The 17,431-nt window shown below is 33.7% G+C and overlaps 1 protein-coding gene across 1 annotated transcript in view; it reads right to left on the bottom strand.

Moving 5' to 3' along the window:
- PRTG (protogenin) overlaps positions 1-17,431 on the bottom strand; it is a 144,669-nt gene that overhangs the window by 54,642 nt on the left and 72,596 nt on the right. The window contains exons 9-11 of the mRNA XM_051980700.1: positions 16,303-16,467; positions 12,055-12,360; positions 9,970-10,158 (exon numbers count right to left, since the gene is read on the bottom strand). Of these exons, the coding sequence (XP_051836660.1) occupies positions 9,970-10,158; positions 12,055-12,360; positions 16,303-16,467 (660 nt within the window). The remainder of the gene's footprint in view (positions 1-9,969; positions 10,159-12,054; positions 12,361-16,302; positions 16,468-17,431) is intronic.

Here is a 17,431-nt window from a genome sequence, read left to right on the forward strand (position 1 = left end):
AATCTTCTATAGCAGAAATAAGGCACTGACCAACATTTAACACCCTATAACAAGATAAGTTCGAAATGGTTTCATGATTTAGACATAAAGGATGATACTATAAGCAAATCAGGAGACCAAGGTATAGTTTGCTTTTCAGATTTGTGGAGAAAGAAGGAATTTATGGCCTCAGAAGACCTAGAGAATCTTATGAAAGGCAAAATGGATACTTTTGATTACATTAAATTAAAAAAGATTTTAAGAAACAAAACCAATGCAGCCAAGATTAGAAGGGAAGTAGCTGGGAAATTTTTTTTTACATCCAATGTTTCTGATAAAGCACGTATTTCTAAGATATGTAAAGAATTGAACTTTATAAAAACACAAGCCATTCTCCAACTGATAAATGGTCAAAGGATATTAACAGACAATTTTCAGATGCTGAAATTAAAGTCATTTCTAGAATATGAAAAAATGCTCTAAATCGCTACTTATTAGAGAAATGCAAATTAAAATAACTCTAAGGTACCACATCACATCTCTCAGATTGGCTAAAATGACAGGAAAAGATAATGATAAATGTTGGAGAGTATGGGGGGAAAACTGGACCATTAATGCATTGGTGAAGTTGTGAACTGATCCAACCATTCTGGAGACCAATTTGGAACAGTGCCCAGAGGGCTATCAACTTGTGCATACCCTTTGATCCAGCAGTATCTTTACTTGCTCTGTATCCCAAAGAGATCATAAAAAAAAAAAGGAAAAGGACCCACATGTGCAAAAATGTTTATAGCAGCTCTTTTTGTAGTGGCACAAAACTGGAAACTGAGTGGATACCCATCAGTTGATAAATGTCTGGGTAGGTTACAGTATGTGAATATGATGGAATATTATTGTTCTATAAGAAATAATGAGCAGACTGATTTCAGAAAAACCTGAAAAGATTTACATGAACTGATGGTGAATGAAATGAACAGAATCAAGAGAATACTGCATACAGCAGCAGCAAGATTATGTGATCATCAACTGTGATAGAAGTTGTTCTTTTCAACAATGAGGTGATTCCCGGCAATTCCAAACGACTTATAATAGAAAGAAACATCCACATCCAGAGAAAGAACTATGGAAACTGAATGTGGATCAAAGCACAGTATTTTCACTGTTATTGTTTGTTTGTTTTCTCAATTTTTTTCTTTCACCTTTTGATCTGATTTTTCTTGTGCGGCATGACAACAGGTTTAGAAAAACTAAATAAGGGGAAGCTAGGTGGTGCAGCGGATAGAGCACCAGCCCTGAAATCAGGAGGACCTGAGTTCAAATCTAGATTCAGGTACTTAACATGTCCTAGCTGTGTGACCTTGGGCAAGTCACTTGACGCCAATTGCCTCAGGGGGAAAAAAAGAGAAAAGAAAAATTGAAAATATGTAACCTATATTGGAGTGCTTGCTGTCTATGGTGGGGACAGAGAGAGAAAAATTTTGGAATTTTTTGAAAAAATTTGGGAAAAACAAAAAGCTATTAAATTTGGATTTTTGAACCCAAGTTCAACCCTATAGTCATGTTACTTATCTCAACTTAATTTCATCATATTGAGTCAATTTAATGCTCTTTTCTTTAATTTAATGATCTTTTCTGATCCTGGAATTATCTCTTATATTCTGTTTGTGCCATCTGCCAATTTTTATTGTCTTGGCTACTCTGATAAACATGTTAAAATGTAAGAAATTAGGCACAGGTCTCTAGGCATACTACCAGAGATTGCCAAATGGAAAAGCTGAGATTCAAATTCAGGATTTTTTCAATTACGCTACACAGCAGCGTAGCTGATTAACAGTTACAAAAACCTTCAAATAATTAGATAGCTAAAGATATATTCTGAACAGCAAACTGAATTTCCTGTTTACCTCATAGTTAATCAGAAAATTTTTTCTTTTTTTAATATTATACCAGTGTACTGAAAACATTTCATTAGCAAGACCCAATCTTATACTTCTTTATCCCCCTCAGAAAGTAGTACAATTGTCTTATACCCAGAAAATATTTAGTAAATATTTCATGAATGAAAATTTGTAAATTTGTTGACTATCTTACAGGAAATTTAGAAATGCTTGTACTAATGAAGATGAAAGATTGTAAAATACTTGCTTATCAGATATATGTTATCTAAAGTAGAAATACAATTTTAAAAAAAGGAATACAATTCAGGACATTAGAGAAAGGGGTTATGTTGAATGCAAAATAGTTATTTTCAGATTGCCATTTAAATGATTTGGTGAAGCTAAATTTGTACATATGAAGCAGGCATTTTTAGGGTTTCCTGCAGTTGTAAAAAATGGCTTACATTTTCAATGTTAGCATTTATACTTTGGAAATTAGTAAGTCCTACCAATCAGAGTTTGATTTATTGTTTTGTTGATTGTCTAGATCAGGGTTTCTTAAAATTTTTCCACTTGAGACACTTTTTCTCTGAGAAATTTTTATACCACCTGGGATATATAAAATCAAACATTTACTGATAATAAATCATAATTTTGCAACCCACTTTTGCAACCCACATTCAGTTATGTAACCTTATATGGGGTTGCAGCCTACGGTTTAACAAACTTTGCTTTAGACTAAAGAAAATGTTTGGAAAAGCCCTAATAATACAAAATTAAAGGTGTGTTCAGAGCACATTAAAAAAATAGAGAGAGCATTATTTAAAATTTACCAACACGTCCCTGGTAATATTCCTCTTAAAATTCCATTTATATAATAAGTAAAACCAGTTCCTGTTAAGAATCCTCTATGGTATAGGATAGGGTCTTATTTTTAATATAATTAAAATACAGTTTAAGCAAATATTCAGCATTCAAAGCACAAAGAGAATTCCTTTAACCTATTGACCTCTGGTCACATCATTCTCTATTAAACAGGGGGCAACTGCCAGATGCTATAACTAAAAATGGTCACAGATGGTCAGTTGTCCAGTTAACACAGCACACTGCTTTCCCCATATCTTCTTAAAATTGTGAGTAGAATATATGCTAAAGATAAAAAACAAAAACAAAAACCTGACAATGGTCAAGGGGGTCATTTGACCTCATTAAGACCTCAGGTCAATTTGGCCAAAGTTAAACTCTCCCTGAAAAGAAAGCTAAATTTGTTCCATGTATTAAAAAAAAGGACAGGTCTTACATTGTAATTTATAGAAAAGATTAGTTCGCTAAATAGGAAGAAATATATCATATGAATCTCATGACAGACAGAATTCGTATTCTAATAATAATAATAATAATAGAAGAATTATTTTTGTTGCTGTTCAGTATTTTAGTCCTGTCAAACTCTTTGTGACTCCATTTGAGGTTTTCTTGGCAAAGATACTGAAGGAGTTTGCTATTTCCTTCTCTAGCTCATTTTACAGATGAGAAACCTGCGGAAAAGAGAGTTAAGTGACTTTCCCAGGGTTACACACAGTTATATTTGATCTTATGTCTTCCTCATTCTAGGCTCAAGCCTTCCTAACTTCCAGAGCCCTATCTCTGACGTAGTTACCCAAGAAGACTTACAAAGTGCTTTAAAACTTATGAATCATTTTACATATACATTATCTCATTTGATTTTCATAACAACCCTATCAAGCAGTCATTGTTATTCCCATTCTATAGATAAGGAAATGAGAAGGAATGTATCTATTCAAATCTTATTCATTCTTCAAAGCCCTATTCAGAATCCACATTCATGAAATAAATCTTCCCTGGCTACTAAGAACCATACAGAGAATATCAGAATTTTAGAGATGGAGGAGAAATGCCCTCTGTCCCTGGGACCTCTCCCTCTAAATGGAGAATAGAGAGATATTCCCAGAACCTCATCTAAGGAGAGTATCCCAGGCATCTTTTTTATTTCCCAAATCTTCCATCATGCTCCAGAAACCTCTTTAACAAGGACACGACTTTAGCCCTATAATTTAGATACACCTTGGAAGTAATCCCTGCTGTCCCTCTGATTGGAGGATTAGTCACAGCCATCTCTTCATTCCCCACCTAGTTACACTCCTCTGGACCTCTTCATAATGCAGGCCAGCACCAACTCAGGGTATTTTTCTTTTTTCCCCCTTTCAGTCTCCTTTTATATGTTATCTTCTCCATCAGGATGGAAGCTCCTACAGGAATTCCCCCTTTCTATTTTGCTTATATTTTTGTATAATGCCTGACACGGAGTAAGGACTTAATAAATTTTAGTTGAATAACTGATTGACCTTAAATCCAATTCAAATCATCAAGCATTTATTAAGCATCTTCCATATGGACAACAACTGGGCTAAGTGCTAAGGATAGAAAGAAAGGCAAAAGAAATCCTGTTCTTAAGGATCTCATGGTCTTGGGCAGGAAATTGAAAGAGGGAGGTGGATGCTTAAACAAACTGTAAAAGATAAATTGGAAATAATCTCAGAGGAAAGATACTAGCATTAAGGGAGAAAGGAAAAGGCTTTTTGGAAATACAATTTTAACTGGGATTTGAAGGAAGCCATGGAGGAAGTGGAGGTGAGGCCCTGAGAGACAGATGGGAAATATGGAAGACAACCAGTAAAAATGCACAGAGTGGAGAGAGAGAGGAGTGTCTTAGATGAGAATAGCAAAGGAAACCTGTATTACTGGACCCTTGAATATATAGAGTAGAATAAAGTATAAGAAGGCTGAAAAGGAAGGAAGAGATCAGGTTATAAAGAACTTTAAAAGCCAAACAGAGGCCATACAACCACATAATATAGTCAGCATTTACAAAACACTTAAAACTTTTCAAAGTATGATTTGCCCGGGGTCACAGTCATTAAGAGTCTGAAACAGGATTCAGACTCACCTCAAGTCTCCTACTTAGTGCCACTCAGCTTTTCCTAGAACAGCCATCTCTTTTATTTCCCACCTACCTCCCTATCATCTTTAATATAACTCATTAATGGTCATCCAGCCTCAGCATGAAGGCCTTAAAGGAGGGAGAACACACTACCTTCAAAAACCAGCCCATTATGTTTCTGAATAATACAGTTAATGAATTCTTCCTGATATCAAGCTTAAATCTCCTTCTTTGTAACTTCTACTCATTACTCTGGGTTTTGCCTTTTGGGGACAAAAGGAACAGTTAACATAGCATACCTCTAAATATTTCAACGTGACTATCATAAGCTCCCTGAGTTTTCTCCAGGTTAAAGTGTCAGATCCTATCCTGGAGAATACTGACTCAATCAATGTCCTTCCCCACTTTGGTGGCTTTATAGTTTACCACTGTTTTCCTATGATGGCTCAGAGAATTAAATACAATCTACTTCACGGGGAGTCTCATCTGAACAATGGGACTGCTGGTCAATCAACAAGCACTTGCACACTGTGTGTGCATACCAGGCACTGCTAAACTCCTGGATTATAAGGGAGAGCAGCCGTTGCTCTCAAGAAGCTCACATTATAACAGGGAAGACAAGATACAAATGTAATCTATTCAAAATGAGAACATAGTAGTTTTGTAGTATCCTAGCAAGTAAAGGAACAATTATGTGGAGCAGGGGATAAGAGTCAGGAAGGCTCATCTTCCTGATTTCAAATATGGCCTCAGACACTAGATGTGTGACCCTAGGCAAGTCACTTTACCCTGTTTGCCTCAGTTTTCTCAACTGTAAAATTAGCTGGAGAAGTAAATGGCCAAACACGCCAGTATTTTTGCCAAGAAAACACCAAGTAGGTCACCAAATGGGGTCTTGAAGAGTCAGACAGAACTGAAGTAGACAGCTAAGAAGATTAGGAAAGACTTCATGAAGAAATTAATGCTTGAGCTGGGTCTAAATAGAAACCAAAAGTGCTGAGAGCAACAGCTTAATATTTCTTCTTAAGAAGTTGAGCACTGGGGACAGCCAGCTCACAGGCACGCAGTGGGAGATAAGAGCCTCAGGTGTTCAGAACTGCAAACAGACTAGAATGATGAGATCACATAGTGCACAGAGGGAAGTAATATGTGAAAAGACTCAAGAGTTAGGAAGGGCCAGGCTTTAAAAAAGGCGAAGAGACAATTATATTTGATCCTGGAGGTAACAGGGACCCAATGGGTGACGTGCTCAGACTTCCCTTTAGTAAAATCACTTTGGCAACCATACAGAGGATGGATTAAACTGGGCAAAGGTTTGAGGTCAGGAAACTAAACAAGAGGTTGTGGCAATAGTCTAGGCAAGAGGTAAGGAAGGACTGAGGAAGGACTGACATAGAGTAGTGGTTGTGTGAGGGTAAGGAGAGAATGCATGTGGCATATGTTGTGCATTTGAAATGGCAAGATCTGGAAAATGAATGGCTTTGTGGGGTGAATAAGAGTCAGGAGTCAAAGATGACACTAAGTTGCAATCCTAGAAAACAGGAAGAATAGTAGTGTCCTTGACAGTAATATTCCTGGAAATTCTGCCTCTCTTAATTCAGCCTAAGACTGAAAAAAATTTTTGGCTGCCACATCATGCAACCAACTCTCATTGAGCATGCAGTCCATTTTAGCTCTTGAGTGTTTTTTCAGACAAACTGTTTTCTATTCATGCCTTACTCATCCATTTTATACATGGGACAACTTTTTTATTTGTTTTTGGTCCCAATTGTAAGGCAATATAGAATAGTGGAAAGAACATTTACACTAGTGACATTTCAATTAGGGTTCGAATCCCACCTTTGACATTTTTTTTAACCTCTGAGACTTGGGCGAAACACAACTCACAAACCTGTTTCTTCATTTATAATAGAAGGTTTCTGAAATATTTTCCAGTCCTAAATCAATGACATCTTATTACACTTTATCCAATATCCTAGATTGTCAGAATCTTTTTGAATTGTGACTGACATCCTTAGTATTCGCTATTCTTTAGAGCTTTGTGTCAAATGAAAACAATGAAGAGTATGCCATTTATGCCTTTGTTCCAATCAGTAATAAAAATGTTAAACAGCTAAAAGTCAATCACAGATCCCTGGGGCACTCTGCCTTAGAAATCTTGACAAGTTGAGATCCAATCATTAATAATGATTCTTTGAGGTTTAATCAGATCTAAATCCATCTAATTGTACCATAATCTAGCTCACATATCTCCATTTTTCCCTAAGAATAGAATGGGATAATTTATCACTTTGTAAAACTTAGGTAAATTATAAATCATTCCTTTGACCTACATGTTTAATAATCTTATAGCATGGAAGTTATGATTTTTTATTCATCCTTTATTATTTTCTCATTTCCAAATTCTGTACATAACTTTTTAAAAATTAAGTTGTATGGCAAATTCTTTGTATAGCCTCTAGAATTTCATTCTTGAAAGCTTTCTATCTCTTCTGGTCTGTCTTTTCCTGTAGAATGTTAGGTCAAGGGGATCCTACCTCTTACTACTGGCTTCCTTTAACATATGCTTCTGTAAATTCTAGGGCACATACCAAATAATGTTCAGCTTTCATCTCCTTTTTCTAAAATCAACTTTAGAAGACAGTATGACCCCTCCTCCCAAGGATCACACCATTTCCACTCCAACAATTATTTTCTTTCTGCTATTATGCATTAGATATAGATTAAAATTCCTATTGGGGAAGTTCTTTCACTTTTTTTTTTTTAAGATGCAGTTATTAAGATATGTCAAAGAAATTTTTAGTATCTCTGTTTGACCAAAGACTGAGCTCAGCAAATGTCTGGATTGAGTTCAGCAAATGTCTGGAATTAAAGTCCTCTCTCACTACATTATCACATTTCTGTGACAGGTTTATGGTTATTTGTCTCCTGAAATCTGATTCTTCTTTTTATGTGGCAGGTAGCACAGTTAGATAACCATGCTTTCTTCCTATGGTAACTGTATTTTCTTGCACAATCTTCTTACTACACATTACTCCCACTCTAATTTCCTTTTACTTATTCTGTTTCTTTTGAAAAGCTATATCTATCCAGAACCCAACCATGGGTTTCATCCCAAGTCTCAGTGATACTTAAGAGGTCAAATTTATTTGATTGTATCAGAATCTCTAGTTCATTTTGTTTGCTCCCCACATCTGACCTTTCTTTAAAGACATCTACTGGCTTCCTTTAATTTTGCTTCCTGTGAACTTCTAAGGTTTTTTTTTTTTTCATTCTTTATCCTTCACTCAACTCTCCCACTTCTGTCTATAACGTTTTTGTTCTAGATCACAAAATATCATTTTGCTACAAGGGCTTTATATTTGTTCCAGTTTCACAAATATTAGTTTTACCTGCTTAGAAAGACTTTTAAGCCCCATAAAGGCAACTTTATTTCTTTTACACTAATCATTTACTTGGAAGAGTCATTTCTAAGAAAGGATAGGTAAAAAATATGGTGATATGTGATGAATAGGTAGACAGAAGTCAGAATATATAAATTGACATTATAAAGGCACAGGGATTGTTCTAGCAAATAGGAAAAGAATTATTGCTGATAGGTGAAGGAAACATTGTGTCAATTAATTATATGTACAATTCCAAAAGTCCTTGTTTGTCAGGGAAATATGATATGCCTTTATGCCTTATAATGAATTCCTAAACTAATGAAATCATAGTTCTCTGAGATAAAAATTTAACACACTCTAATATATTTTCTCAAGAAACTAATTTTTGAGCAGTGATACTGAAAATCACATATTCTTCAATATTACTACTCAAAATATGAATTATATTTTTGGTCCTAGATTTTTTCTTTATTGATACTATAATTTATTTTTTCTTTGTTTGATAACATGATCACAACTCATGCTTTTAAAAAAAATTGTCTGATATAAATAAATTTTGTTTAAGACTCATTTCTAGTCAGTATACACACACACACACATATCTAATCTTTATTTTTAGATACTTTTCTTACATAAAAGCTAGAGTTGGGTTTTATTTTTCTTATCCAGTTTTGTCATTCTCTTTCATTTGAAGAGAACTTATGATCTAATTACATTTAAAGTAATGATGCTTAGGCTAGAATTTTCCTTTACTTATTTCTTTTGTATTTATTTTTACCCCTCTTCACTGAAGTCAATATTTCGTCCTAGTAATTAAGTTTGCTTATATTTCTTGGACACTAGTGTATTCCTAGAGGCTCTCCCTTCGATCTCCCCTAAATGGCTGTTAATTTCCAAAGTTCTTGAATTTACTTAAGTTGTTTCTTTCTTTCTTTATGTTTATTTATTCCCTTTTTTGTCTGCTCTTTTTCTGTATAGATCAAGCATTCAAAATTCTCCCCTAACCTTTTATTTTATTAACTTTATTTTATTGTGTTCCTTTCCAAGAAGTTTTCCTTTGTTTTGTCATCTTATTACTTCTCTTTCCTTCTAAACTATTCTGATTTTTTTTCTGATTTTTCATTCTAATTTTCTGACTACTTATTCCTTCTGTCATAAAGGCAAAGTTTCTGACATACCAGGTTTGAGTTCTCTCTTTTATCCATTTTCCACATTAATGCCTTTGATTTTTTTTTACCTTATCCTCTCCATTTCTTGTTTGCTGTGGCTTGTTCTTAGACATATCCATTTAAGAGGGGAAACATTATTTGTCCCAAATTGTGAAACCCAGTTCTACTTCCTACTTTTACCATGATCCATCTCTATCCCTAAGGTCATGTTATCTTATCTTTGGTTCTATGTTCCCCTTGCAATTCTAGGGGGAAAACTCTGCAAAAAAAAAAAAAAATTGTTGATTATCTTCAAGTCATCCTGCATTTAATATTTTATTTACCCCAAATAATTAATGGATTAATTCTAATGCTCTACTAGAAGTATACATTGTAAAGAAGTAGAGATGCAAAATCAGGGGAAAGGTGAGGAGACAAAATGCATAAATGAAAATTTTGGAAACTTCCAACAATACAAAAATCTATTTTGTTGTAAGCAAAAAGTGGTTTAGAAAAAAACACAATTTTCAATTCTTCTCCTGTTGGTTAATATACTTGCTTCTCTTATTGTAAGAGCAATTAAGAGCCAGGAAAAAAGAAAGAACCAAGTTTACACTCACCTAAACCACTAATAGTATGAAGAAAGTCACTCGCATCTAAAAGAATCGGTCCATTCTCCTGTTGTCCTTCTTCTTTGTAGTATAACTTGTAACCATGAACAGTTGCTGTGTCCTCAGAGTCCTGTTGCCATCTCACTGTAATGGTGGTACAATTCAGAGGCTCCAAACGTAACTCTGGAGACTTTGGGGCTAGAGATTTATAAACAAGAATAACAACAGAACATAAAAGGTATAACTAAGTAAGAAAAACTTAATATCTATAAAAGTATTGATTTTAGGCTGCATTTACAGACAGAGAATCAAAGACTAAGAAAGTATGATAATGCTGCTATATCTGTAGGATATTTTGAGTGTTTCTTTCTCAGTGACAGACAGATCTAACAAATAAACAAAAAGGAAAGTATTCAATTTAACTATTAAACAGTTTAACAAACCAAAACAATGAATTTCATCTTCTGAACAGATATATTGAAAAAAATAAATGTTTTTCAGCACCATTACCTCCCCCAAATATCTGCCCATTAGCTGTCACTAAAAAATAGTTTACACTACCACATGAGTATGGTATTCACTTTTGGGAATCCCATTTTAGGAATAATAATGATAAGCTAGAGGTCTCCATGGGAGGGCAACCAAGATGTTGAAGGGCCTCAAGTTCATGTCACATAAAACTAAACTGAAAGAGCTCAATATATTTAGTCTAGGAAAAATTTAGAAAAGATGGAAATTCCCATTTTCAGTAATTAAAGGACTGGTATAGGGAAGCAAGACTAAGTTTTTTCTGCTCATCCCCACTCAACAAACTAGCTCAATACATGAAAGTTAACTACCTATTTAGACTAGGGAGAAAACAAAACAAAACAAAACAATCCTTCTTAATAATTAGAGCTTTCTGACAGTGAAATAGATTGCCTCAGGAATAAAAGAAGTTATCTGACTTTCAGAAGATAGCAGAATTTATCTATCTTAAGTGAGAGGTAATATTTGTTAAGCTTTTAGTACTATGTCTGTCAAAAAGCAGGCACTTAATAAATGCTTGTTCTCTCTTTCCCTCTAAATCTAATGCTCTTTGTATCAAACTGATCAGATGAAAAAAAAAAAAAAAACAACCAAACTTACAATAAAAAGTCATTAATTTGCAATTGGTTATAATTAATTCAGACTGAAGACCAATGTTTGTATTATGTGTGAAGAAAGGATTTCCGATACAAATTAATAGTATAAAGGAGTTTTTAAGCAAAGCAATGACTTCTGTGCAAGAAGATGCTGATTATAAGTAGATATCTTTTCTCTTGCAAATTCCCCTCATTGGGGGAATAATGATTTATTAGAGGGTAGGATTTTTGCACTTTGTTCAACAAATTCTTGGACTTTTTTTTTTAACCAGTCTCTATTCTCTACAACTCATTATTTACTACTAGTGTCAATCTCTAAAAGAAATAACTTTCTGCTTCACCCAGACTCCCAAACAATAGTCATTCACTGGACAAAGAGGATACTACTCTGCCATTTGGTTTTCCTCATGCAGTTAAAATTGATAGTTACACAATGAAGTGTTTCTCAGAATTCCTGTATTTTTGAGACCAAAACTAGGGCACTGTTCCTTTCAGTACTTACTACCTAGAAGAAAAAAAAAACAGATTTTTTTTTTTATCTTTGCTGTAAAGATAAAAAATAGGTAAACACACAACAGAAGATACAAATTACAAGCTTTGGGGAACTAAGATTGCTAAAAGAAGTTATTAAGAAGAGAGAAAATGTTAAAAGAAGGAAAGAAAAAAATCCTCACCAAAGCTTTTAAAAGAGAGGAACACTCAAACGAAAAAAGGAGTGGGGAAAATAAAAGAATGGAATAAAGGGAGAGGAAAGAAGAAATAAAAGAACAAAATTATGGAAAATAGGCCTACTGCTATGAAAAAGAATGAATTCTTTTAAATTTTAGAAGTTTGTACTCAGACAAATGAAGCTTGAAACCGAAATTTTAATATTTCAAAATACAAAGTCGTGGTAAAAGAAAACTTCTCTTTCAAGAAAAGAAATAAAAAAGATTTCACACTACTCCACAAGGTGTTTAAGAAAGTTTACCTTTCACGCTTGTAGCTTTTGGTGTCCTATGTGAAGTCCATACTGATGCCTCTCCCAAACCCACTCTGGTTGCAGCAGTAATTCTGACCAGATAGACGCTGTCAGGTTTCAGGCCCTCCAAGAGGTATTCATGAATGGTTCCTGGAAGTTCCAAAACTTGGATGGCACTCTCCGTACTAATTCGAAAGGATACCCGATACAATACAACTTGGCCTCGCCGGTATTTGGCTGGGATTGGTAGCCAAGAGATGAGGATATCTGTGGGGCTTCGACTTGTCAAACTAATTTCAGGAGGTCTTAAGGGAACTATAAGAAAAGGGGAGTATCAGATATTTGGAATGGAATGTGTCATGAATATTCATTAAATTCTCTTCATGCATACAGAAAAAAATTCCATAATGAAGAGATCTCCTTATAAGATTTACTAATAAACTAAAACTTCTTCAATAACACAAAGATTAGCACAAAGTTTAACTGGTGTAGATCGTTTCCATAACAAATCAGATTGTAGACTCTCTGAGATTTGTAATGATCAGAAGATTCATCACAATGAAACCATCTTTTTGATGACAAATTTTGTAAAATGATCTTCAGGTGATAAACTGACTAGAGAGGTAGCCTGAAACAAACTGTATAGAGTTTTAAATGTTAAAGTGAGAAGTTATGTTTTAAGTTAGTGAGAATTCTTGAGAATAAGAATGAACTGACCTCAGGTCAAATCTAAGCTTAAAGATATTTTGGGTATCTTTGTGGAAGATAGGTTGGAAAGGTAAAAGAACTAATCCCAATAATCCAGGCAGAAAGTGGTGGAAGCCTGAATTAAGTGGAGTGGCAAAGAGAAATATAAAAGATATAGTTAGACTTGCAAACAAATTGGGAAATGAACATGAAAGAAAGGGAAAGAATTGAGGGTTAACTGTTAAGATTATAAGAGTGACAAGAAAAATGGCAATGCCTCAGCAAAAAGGTTTGAAAGAAGTGTTATTTGCATTTGAGATGCCTATGTAATACCGATGTGATGTTTGGCATAGTAGCATTGAAGTTCGTCAGAGAGATTAAGGATAGGTATAAATGTGGGAGTCAACTATACAGAAATGATCATTGAATTCATGGAAGCCAATGAGATCACAAAGAAAGAAAAGAAATGAGGAACTTAAGACAAACTCTTGGGGGAATAACTAAGGTTAGAGAGTGGAACACAATTAACAATCTAGGGAAAGAAACTGAGAGTAAAAGAACCAGAAAAGAACAGTGATGCAAAGGAGGGAGGAGAGAGTAATTAAAAGGAAGAAATTTTGTGCAAGAGATAAAATAATTTCACTAGTTTCCATGGTCTAAGACACCAGTTAAAAATGAGGGAAAATGTGATGAATTAACAAAAAACAAGACTAAACCCTAACACATACATTCAGCATTGCCTTTTCCACTGGCCATTATTTTCTGGCAGGGCTGCACAAGCTCACCTATGGACTAGCTATGTAACATGACTCCATAAACTTCTCCCTTATGCGGCAGGAAACCAAAAGGCATAAGCTTATTCTGGCTAGTATTGTAATGTGATAGTACTCTGACTTTCAACAGAATTCAGCTTGAGCACAGAAGGACTTGGGCCAGGAAACATGTGCATGTTGCTCTATTATGCCTAAGGGAAAGAGGGACTAGCATCCGGCTAAGCCTAGTGGTAATAGAGTTGCCCTAAAAATTGAGTAAGCTAAAATATTTGAAGAGTCAAAATACTGTCTTTACACAGGAAGAAGGGAAAAAAAACCCTGAATTCAGAAAGTGATGGTAATCATGGAGAGAATGATTCAGCCAACTGGTATGATGGGGGGATCAAATTGCTAGATGTTGAGAAGTCAGTGAGAAATTCAGAAGTGGATTGGAGGCAAAGATTTTTTTAACAGGACCACAACTATGAAAGGAAAGAGAAGTATAGGATAAACAGTTATAGGACAACAATAATAGGTGGTGGTTTTTTAAAGTGAAAATACTATACTTTTATCCAAAGTCAGTCTCCATAATTCTCTCTTTAGAACTTGAAGGAAGTCGGAAAAGTCAAAAGGTAGAGATGAAGAAGGAAAATATTCCAAGAAAATATTAAATATTTTAATTATTAATTAAATTAATAATTAATAATTTAAACAATGAACATCATTGTTTTTTATATCTTCTCCTTCACTTAGACTGAGCTCCAGAAACCAGTTTTTGTTTTTTGCCTTTCTTTGCAACCTCAGCACTTAGCTAATGTCTGACACATAGTAATCTAATAAATGCTTACTGATGGATTTATTGTCTGGAGATTCTATACTGACTCCAGAACAAATACAAAATCCTCTGATTGGCTTTAATTCTCTTCACAGCCTGGCCGTTTCCCGTCATTCCAGTGTTCTTATACCTTAATCCCTTTCATATAGTCTCTGGCAATACTAATCTTCTTGTTTCTCATACTTCACACTTCATCACTCTATAACTTTTCAATCTCTGTCCCCTATGACCAGAGAGGTTTCCCTGGCTTTCTTCAAGTTTTACTTCAAATCCAGTCTTCTATAAGAGGATTTCCAGTGCCTACTCCATTCCTAATGCCTTTCCTCTAAAATTATCTCCCTTCCTCTCTGTCTGTCTGTCTCTCTCTCTCTCTTCCCTCCCTCTGTCTCAATCTCTATCTCTGTTCCTGCCCCCCTCTAAAAATATACATCATTGTTTGCATATGTCTCTCTCATTAAAATATTAATTTCTTGAGAGGAAGGATCCTGGGTTTTTTGCCTTTATTTATAGAAGGGACAAAGAATGAAACTTGGTTCCCTTCACTTGATTCTATATTAGTTTACTGAAATCTTCCCAAATTTCTCTAAATCTGTCCCTCTACTTATGGCTTATGGTGCAATAATATTTCATTATATTCAAATGCCATGATTTCTTTGACCATTTCTCAAATAATCAATGCCTACTTTATTTCTAGCTCTTTGCTACAACAAAAAATATAACTATAAAATGGTTGTGCATGTGGGTGCTTTCCTCTTTTTTTTTTTTGAACAATGTGCCTAGAAGTAATATCAAGAGGTCGAAGAATTTGCATAAAAAATTTAGTGACTTTGGGGAAGTTTCAAATTGTTTTCCAGATCAATTAACAGCTCCATGTGGACCTACCTTCTCCTAGCCTGTTTAACAAGTGTCATTTTCTTGTTTTATTATATCTGCCCATCTAATAGGTTTGAAGAAGAATTTGAGAGTTGTTTCAATTCACATTTCTTTGTTAATGGTTTGGAGCATTTTTTCAAATGTTTATGGTTAACTTTCATTATTTCATTAAAAAACTTCCTGTTCAAATCCTTGGGCAATTTATTTACTGGGAAATGGCTTTTATTCTTATATATTTATACCAATTCCCTATATATCATGGATATAAGATGTTCATTAGAGAAATCTTATTCAAAGATTTATCATTATTTTTCTTCTAATTCCAACTGCATTTTCCTATTTAAAAAGTTATTTCAATAATTGCTTTGTGTCTCCAGAACCTCATCAGCACAGAATTTCTTGAATTTATTTATATTTCCCTATTGGATGGAAATGAGGTGATAATTCAAAAGTTATTTTAATTTATATCTCTTTGATTAACATAACACCTGATTTCTAATCCACAGCTCTGATAACTGAGTTTAAGAAGTAATATAAACCAAACATATCATTTGTAAATAAGACATCTTTCAAAATTTTCCAAATATTTTTGATCTACAAAACTAAGATTCATGAAAATAATACAGAACTATCCAAAGTTTCATAAATCTAAATAATTTGCTTCAACATTATGTCAGGTACTTCAAGCTCTTTGTTAGAAGAACCTTACATAAATTTAAGGTTATATCATAAAATTCTTAAGCCACATTCAATGTAATTTAAGTAATTTTATCTTTTCAATGACTCGGGTTATAGCATCATATTTCAATGATATGTCATAAGGTTAAGAAAAGAACTATAGGGCAGTTTTCTTGTAAATTTTTTATTTAAATATTAAAATGTTAAGTTAATAAAATTATTTATATATAACAATATTTAAATTACTTTGTCATACACTTGATAGTATTGTAAGTTAAAACCACTTTTGAATTGATATAGATGAGTATTGCTATATAATTTTAAAAATATAAAATTGTTAATTTTTCTATAATCAAAAATTTAAATTTAACAGCTAATTAAAAACTGATCTATTTTACCAAATATTGCAATTCTCCAAGATTACTTTCTTACCATCTTCAAGTGTATTCTGAGTCACATGATCAGACATCTGGCTGGCTCCCATTGGCATATAGGCCACAATATAAAAAGTATAATTGCTGGCTGGCTCTAAGTCATCAATAATATAATGGGTTGTATCATTTCCAATGACTACTTGATATTCTTCATTATTTAAACCTGAATTAAAGAAATAATAATTACTACATAGAAATAACATATCTTCAAAGTGTAATGAAAATCACCCAGGTTCTATCATTGTAATAAGCATATCATTCTAATCTGGTATCTACCATTCTCCTTTAAAAAAAAAAAGCAAACTAGAGATTAGTAACTTCCTGAAAGGAATAGCATCTTGTCACAAATGAGACACTGTTAGAAATTTTTTGCTGAATAAGGTAATCCTAAACACAATTAATCTTACCTAAATCAAATTAAATATTGAGTCAAAACACACAGTAGACACTGTACAATAATACAACATAAAACTCTGCAAAGTCTTATCATTCAAATTGATCTTAATTCTATTTAAAGTCAATGTGTTTTTTTTAAAAAACTTAACTGCAAAAGCTTCATATTTGACCACAGAGGATGTGATGTGATTACACTTTTAAAACAAACAAAGTTATCTAGCAAAAGATCTCATTTTACTCCTAACAACTCTATTAAATTAGACTGACATAAGTTTTTCCTTTCTTTTATACTGAAAGAAAAAGGACTGGAGCAGAATGTGATTTTTAAAAATGTTTAGTCCAGTAATGAGTCTCTTTGAGAGGAAAAAAAATCTCATCAGTTCTTATTAAAATATGCATGGCAAGGTATAGAGCAGGGTTTGTCTTTGTTGGATTTAATTCCTATAGACTGAACCTGTAAAGTGGAACAAGTGTAGTGAAAGCTACTATGCTTCCCTACAATTCATAGCAAATGCATGTCAACTTAATCAAAACTCTGTAAAGGCTGCAGCTCTTACTCTGAACAACTGAATTTATAAACAAAACAGAAGGCAAATTCCACTATTAAGTTTTCCCACATTTCTGAATTAACTTGATAGCATTTTAATTAGACAAGATTATGGGCATTTCACAACAGACTAGTTAATAGCTTGTTAATTAGGAATCCCATAGTACGATTTCTGACCTGCCAA

Source organism: Antechinus flavipes, chromosome 2, assembly GCF_016432865.1.
Source record: "Antechinus flavipes isolate AdamAnt ecotype Samford, QLD, Australia chromosome 2, AdamAnt_v2, whole genome shotgun sequence".
Taxonomy (NCBI): Eukaryota; Metazoa; Chordata; class Mammalia; order Dasyuromorphia; family Dasyuridae; genus Antechinus; species Antechinus flavipes.